This window comes from Contarinia nasturtii, unplaced genomic scaffold, assembly GCF_009176525.2.
Source record: "Contarinia nasturtii isolate CC-2019 unplaced genomic scaffold, AAFC_CNas_1.1 Cnas_scaffold_1489, whole genome shotgun sequence".
Classification (NCBI taxonomy): Eukaryota; Metazoa; Arthropoda; class Insecta; order Diptera; family Cecidomyiidae; genus Contarinia; species Contarinia nasturtii.
The window spans coordinates 28,780-35,882 of NW_022198825.1; the positions used below are offsets into that span (position 1 = coordinate 28,780).

The 7,103-nt window shown below is 33.7% G+C and overlaps 1 protein-coding gene across 2 annotated transcripts; it reads left to right on the forward strand.

The window, feature by feature from the left end:
• On the forward strand, positions 1 to 806 carry LOC116346263. 2 transcript variants are annotated; one of them, XM_031776205.1, is made up of 3 exons: positions 1 to 114; positions 225 to 389; positions 465 to 806. In XM_031776205.1, the coding sequence occupies exons 1-3, from the start codon at positions 54 to 56 to the stop codon at positions 692 to 694; spliced, it is 456 nt and encodes a 151-aa protein (XP_031632065.1). In that variant the 5' UTR covers positions 1 to 53; the 3' UTR covers positions 695 to 806. The 2 variants fall into 2 exon arrangements, with proteins under 2 accessions (XP_031632065.1, XP_031632066.1); XM_031776206.1 differs by having other exon boundaries at positions 225 to 335.
• The last annotated feature ends 6,297 nt before the right edge of the window (positions 807 to 7,103 follow it).

Sequence of the window (7,103 nt, forward strand, 5' to 3'; positions counted from 1 at the left end):
TAACAAGTTCTCAACGTCACTTGAAGCATTCATTTTAAACAGTCGAAATCAAAATGAAATTCCTTGCGCTTGTTCTTTTGATCGTCGGAGCATCTATTGCTTTTCCACAACCTGGTAAGTTGAAACCAAATCGCAATCAACAAAATTTATTTTTATTGAAATTTTAATTTAAAAAAATTCCATTCAGATTTTTGGTTTGTTTTTAATCAATTTTTTTTGTGTAGGTCAATCTGGCAGTTTATTGGATCTAAACTTAGGTGCTAACATCTTAAACTCTGGAAATACTCCTAATGAAAGTGGGAAAAATGCTTCAAGCTCTGCTGGTACCATATTTGGTAACGTTGTAAGCGGTGCTTTCGATAAATCAACTAAGGCCCCAAATACCATTAGTACACTCCTCTCGTGATAAAACAGGCACTTGAAATTCGGATTTTAAATAGGTTGTTTTGTTTTTTTTTATACAGGTGGAATTTTTGATGATCTTACTGTAAACAATACATCTGGACCTGAGGAAAGCTATCCTCCTAAATTAGGCCAATCAGCGAATGCTACAAACTCAGCACTAGAAGCTGCTCAAACAGCAACCTCTTTTGCTCAGTTTCTAGCTGATTTAAGTTCGGTCAGTAGTGCTGGTTCTTCAGTTGCTAGTGCTGTATATAAGTTCATTTCAAGCTTATTTACGTACTTTTTCTAAAACGTTACTTATTATGAAATTGCAAATGCCCCAAAAAATGATAAGGGATACATGAAATTGTTAATATCACCATGTTATCAAGTGTAATAAATAATCGTCAGCTGCAAAGTAAAAAAAATACAAATGTTTAAATTCGTCATAAATCAGTGCATTTATTGAGCATAGTCCAGTATATTTTGCGCGTACTCGATATTTAATGCATTTTTGCTTCTTCTAAACTAAATCTGTTATAGAATCGAATTGACGTGAGTATCTGAAACAGAATCCGTTTGGAGGGGCTTTAACGCACAGAGCGACGCTTTTGCTTACACTCACGGGTTTTTTCGTTTGTGTACGATATACGCGCGCGCAAAGCGCACCTCACACAAAGATCATAAAACAGCAGATACTTTTTCTATCTTATCTTAACTGGTTTACAATCACTTTCATGTCTTAAAAAGGACTTTTTTGTTACAAACAATTTTCGAATAAAAAAAACGAAATGTGGACCGGATTAATTTCAATATAAACTTTAGAGCAAGCGGAACAATAGAAACTTTTTATAGATCTTCAATAATATCAACGTATTCATTTTTCCCATTCACCACTAAATCTTTAACTGCATTCAACCCCAAATGCTTCATCGTCCAATTCACTAAATATAATGCCGCATTTCTTGATTTGTTTTTGATCAAATGATAGAAAATATTTTCATCTTCTTCCATATCTTTCGCCAAAATTACGTTTTTAAGATATTCTTTGTCATCAAATGATTCCTGCATGAATAATAATATCATTTCGATCCTTTTGCTACTACAATCATACGTCCTCAGCAGGGGTCCGAGGGGTCCGATTACCCCCCTGACGAAGTGTTACCCCTTGAAAATTTTCTAAGAATTCAATTTGCTAGGGATTTTGACCAAAAAAGTGAGGACCTTTTTTTGCTCTTCAGTTTTTTTCAATGTAAGAAAAATTCTTTCAATTTGCTAGGGATTTTCGCCAAAAAAGTGAAGAGCAAAAAAAAACGAAAATTGATTACCAAAAAAAAAGTTTTCACTTTTCGATAATTTGATAAGGAGTCCGTTGGAAGGGGAACGTTAATCCGAACTCTCGAACCCCTGGTCAGAAGCTATGATTCCAAGTGTTTACTATATGTGAATTTGTAGTGACCCCCTTAAATTTTTCCCTTCAATATTTTCGCCATTATGAAATCAAATAATACCTTGACAAATCATTACTTTCTTGACATTGTCCATCAAGTTAATATCGATGAGATCGAAATTCTTTTCCAAGTGGCTATTGAAGAAACTCCAAAATCCATTTAAGTTTGCATTTGTATAAAATTTTATTACACCTAAATTGTCGGGGAAATAATATTCCAATAGAATTTTTTGTATTGGTTCGGTGTTCAAATTTCGAATGAAATATTCACTTAAAAAATACTCAGCAAAGCTACGATGGATGAACGTGAGTTGATCTGTTTTGAGTATAAGCAATCCATATCGAACAATGTCTTCTTTGGCACTCATGTTTCCAATATGCTTTTGATAATTATCTAAACAATTTAAATTTGGCATCGACATCTTCAGATAATCTAAAATTAAGCACTTTACAGCTATTTCATAGTGAATATCCCGTATTATAGTGTTTCAAATGTAATTATTTGTACAATCGTTTCCCGATATATTCCTATCAATTTTTCCCTTTTCATCAAATTTAATTTGACATTTTTTCTTTACAAATTTTTCGTATATTTCAAATTGGCTTATTTTTTCATGAAATTTTACACTTTAATTCAGAAATAATTCAACAAACATCATGAGATGAAGTGGAGTGTTCAAAAAATCGCTATTTTTAATAAAGAGTCTTACGGGAGTAAGACGAACTTTTCCGCACGGTGGTAGTTGCGTATTTTATAAAGAAAGTTCAAAATAACATTTGTTCGATTTTTCAAGCCATTCAAGCGGCGTAAAGTTCGAGACCAAAAAATATGTTCCAACTTTGGCAACGAAATATTCTTTAATTTAATAGCAGAAGTAGCCAAAAAAAGATTTTTCACACTTTCATGATGAACCCATTTGTACGACATTTGAAAGTATTCTATTTTCTAACAAAACACTATAAAAAATATGACTGACGTTAATTGACAGCCTGATAGTAAAACCAACACTTAATTTTCTTATGCGTAAAAATAGCATGTATTTTTGTTTGGAGTAAAACAATACCACATATCATAATCGAGAGCAAAAATTCAACACACAAAGTTGAGAGCAAAACCACGACATACGCAAAATCAGAGCAAAAGTGAATAAGCGATATGTCGTGTTTTTGCTCTCAAGTTTGTCTATAGTTCTTTTGCCCGCAACAATCGGAGTTTTGTATTTAAGCCGAAAAAACGGATTTTTTTATGAGCGAGGCGGACCATATATCTACGATCATGTAGATGATAAAAAAATCGCGAAAAATGAAAAAAATAATTAATTTTTTTTTCTTCGATGCTCAAATACTACTCAATTTTCTGTATCACCTGGTGGAATCAGAATGAAAAAAATCGCATTCCATATCATCCAAATCACGATCTGGACTTTTTTCACTGTTTGAGTGCTCTATACCGAGTCTCCGAGAGTTTCATATAAACTCGCTATGTGATGCCTATTGAATAGTAAGCGAATACCAATCGTGATTGAATCAATAGGCGTCATTTGGCTATTGCAAGGCGAGTTTATATGAAACTCTCGGAGACTCGGTATAGAGCACAAAAAGTGAAAAAAAATTATTTTTTTTTCTCATTTCTCGAATACCACTAAATGGTCTATATCATGTGGTGTGATCAGAACGTAAAAATTTGTCATCTCTGTCACCCAAATCGTTGTCTCAATGCTATCTCGCTCCCCCTTGCATGTATAAATGTTTACAACGGACATTCTATTCACACACATCTCGCACTTATATTTTGCTGCGCAATAAAATTATTAACAATGTATTTGGTCATCGCTTTGAGTTTTGTGTCGATGACTTTTATTGCGCAGCAAAATACAAATGTGAGTTGTGTGTGAATATAGAATGTCCATTGTAAACATTTATAGATGCAAGGGTGAGCGTGATAGCATGAGACAACGACTTGCCATTTGCCAAGCACGATTTGGGTGAAAGAAGTAGCAAATTTTTCACAGCAAATGATATAGAGCATTTAGTGGTGTTCGAGAATTGAGAAAAAAAAATGTTTTTTTCTTTCACTTTTTGTGCTCTATACCGAGTCTCCGAGAGTTTCATATAATCTCGCCTTGCAATAGCCAAATGACGCCTATTGATTCAATCACGATTGGTATTCGCTTACTATTCAATAGGCATCACATAGCAAGTTTATATGAAACTCTCGGAGACCGGTATATAGCACTCAAACAATGAAAAAAGTCCAGATCGTGATTTAGATGATATGGAATGCGATTTTTTTCATTCTGATTTCACCAGGTGATATAGAAAATTGGGTAGTATTTGAGAATCGAAGAAAAAAAATTTAATTATTTTTTTCATTTTTCGCGATTTTTCATACCATCTATATGGGAAGCTTGTATGAAAAACACGGAAGACCGCTGAAATGACATTGACGTAGATCCGTATCCGATATATTTGGCGTTTGTCATTTCAGCGGTCTTCCGTGTTTTTCATACAAGCCTCCCATATAGATGGTAAAAAATCGCGAAAAATGAAAAAAATAATTAATTTTTTTTTCTTCAATTCTCAAATACTACTCAATTTTCTGTATCACCTGGTGAAATCAGAATGAAAAAAATCGCACTCCATATCATCAAAATCGCGATTGGCATTCGGTCACTATTCAATGGGTATCACATAGCAAGCTTATATGAAACTCTCGGAGACTCGGTATAGAGCACTCCAAAAGTGAAAAAAATCCAGATCGTGATTTGAATGATAAGGAATGCGATTTTTTTCATTCTGATTTCACCAGATGATACAGAAAGTTGAGTAGTGTTTGAGAATTGAAGAAAAAAAATTTAATTATTTTTTTAATTTTTCGCCATTTTTTACCATTTACATGGGAGGATTGTATGAAACACACGGAAGACCGCTGGAATGACACTGTCGTATCACACGCGTATAAAAAAATCAATTTTTCGGCGTAAAAACAAGATCCCGATTGTTGCGAGGAAAAAAAACTATAGACAAAATTGAGAGCAAAAACACGACATATCCAGCCTGCGGGCAAAAACAAGTAATCGATATATTGTGTTTTTGCCCTCAGTTTTTTACAAACTCTTTTTGTTCTAAAATTTGAAAGTTCTCTATATACGCTGAAGAATTTGCATCATGTTTTTACGCTCAAGTTCTTCCATTTCGGTTTTACTATTAGGCTGTCAATTTTGCCATAAAAATTATTTTTGAAACACTTTTCATAACTAAAGTCTTTTGTGACTAATTTTTTTGTAATTTGGATTTTTGTATGGGATGGATATGTCTGTATGCTACCTTAATGGTGTGAAACTTTGTACGGGTTATTTTTTTCACAAAAAAATAACATTCGGAGGGTTTGGAGAAATTTCAACCAAAATTAAGAGTAATTCAGCCTTTGAGCTAAAAACTGAAAATGTTGTATGGGAGGTACCCCTAATTTTGATTGAAATCTCTTCAAACTTTCAGAATGTTATTTTTTTGTGTAAAAAATAGTCTGTGCAAAGTTTCACGTCATTAAGGTAGCATACAGGCATGGCTTCCATACAAAAATTCAATTTTTTTGTGATTTTTTCAAGGAAACTGTATCAAAAATGGATTGTATCTCAAAACTAACCTCGGATTTGGTTTTCTCGTGCCGAAAAACCCCCCAATACATATTTTTGATTGTTTAAGTCTACATTAAGTATGACTTTTGGACGAAAATTGGACTCTTTTTCATAGGTATCACTCCAGGCATGACATTTTTTTCCATCAACCAAAGTCGCTCAAAAGCTAATGATTTCTATTCCTCGGGACCCCCAATCATCCTGTAAAGTCAGACTTAGAATTAAGTTTCTACGATGAGCGCAATCTTGCTAACAAATTTTGCGTACGACGTACAGATTAACATAAACCATGCTCAAATCGGCCTGATTCGGGTTCTCTGACCTCAGAAACGTCCAGAAAACATGTTTCTGAAGTTTTCAAAATTTTGACCGATAACAATACTTTTCACCTTACACTATGTGTGCGGAAAAGTAAAATTGGTCACCCATAAAGTGGTATATGAATTTTCGACTCTCTGCCTGATATCTATTTCTCTGATAAAGCGCTTGAGCTCATCATGCCTGTCGGAAGATTCTTTGGTAAATTTTTTTTTAATAATTTCCAGCCCGTCCAATTCCACGCCATTGAGAATTTCGAGCATTTTTTCGTAGGTTCGTTGAGAAACCTTACCATAAGCATCTCGGTCATAATATAAAAGATATGACTTCAATTATCTTTTCAAAAAGTCAATTTGTTCTGTATCGTCCAGCGGAACTAAATTAAAAGATTACGACTTTAATTCGAATTCGAGCTCTGCTGTTACGTGAATCCGAGTGGTGATTAAAATTTGTTTAACGCCACTTTGTTGAAGGGCCTTGAACAATTGAATCGTCTCCGATTTATGTATGGGACTGATTTCATCAACGGTATCAAATAAAAGTACAATTTAGAGTTTCAATGGTGTATTATGTTTACTAGCGGTGTGCCCAAATGCCAATTTGAAAAGTGTTTTGAATCATTCTTGGCGGTGACGGGTATCACCAAAAAATATGTGATCTTCGATAAATTCCGATTTTTCTTTAAAATGTTTTTTAAAATATTTAACCAAATTGTCTTCAGTGGTTGTAGAGACCAAAATCAACTTTAACATTTCACTCGTCCAATCGCATAAAAACGTAACTGTCACGTTGTGTATATTTTTTTTGCCAGAGTTTGATGCACTTTTAGTGTACCCAATCGCGTTGACCTTGTACAAAGACAGAATATATTTTTGTTGTTAAATCCCGATAAAAATGAACTGAGCTGCTCGAAATCTTCTTCGAATCCAAATCCATAGTCTTTCAATTTTTCACTGAACTTCATACTTAGACCGAGGGTAATCAAATAGCTAATTTTTTTTTTCCAAATTCTTGAAGAGGGTTGCAGCATTTTCACCGGAATAAAAGTCGACGCCGTGCTTATTATATTTCTTTAAAAAATCGAGCATATTTTTCTCAAAAGAGGCATTCACTAGATCAGCACTTTTTAAATTAAAGTGGTCACCCAATTTAACATTGAACAATAACTTTATTGGTGACAATGCGAAATTTGTTCAAAAAGTCGGTAAAATATTCATCAAAATTTTCGTTACTTGACACTTCAGAAGTTTTGAAATGTTTTTCCAATTTTTCTTTGTCATTTGCTGTTTGACAATTCAATTTGAATTTCTTTG

Coding starts and splice junctions, on each gene's coding strand:
- LOC116346263 (XM_031776205.1), top strand. CDS start 54: ATGAAATTCCTTGCGCTTGTTCTTTTGATCGTCGGAGCATCTATTGCT. Junction 115..224: donor TATTGCTTTTCCACAACCTG/GTAAGTTGAAAC, acceptor TTTTTTGTGTAG/GTCAATCTGGCAGTTTATTG. Junction 390..464: donor TAAGGCCCCAAATACCATTA/GTACACTCCTCT, acceptor TTTTTTATACAG/GTGGAATTTTTGATGATCTT.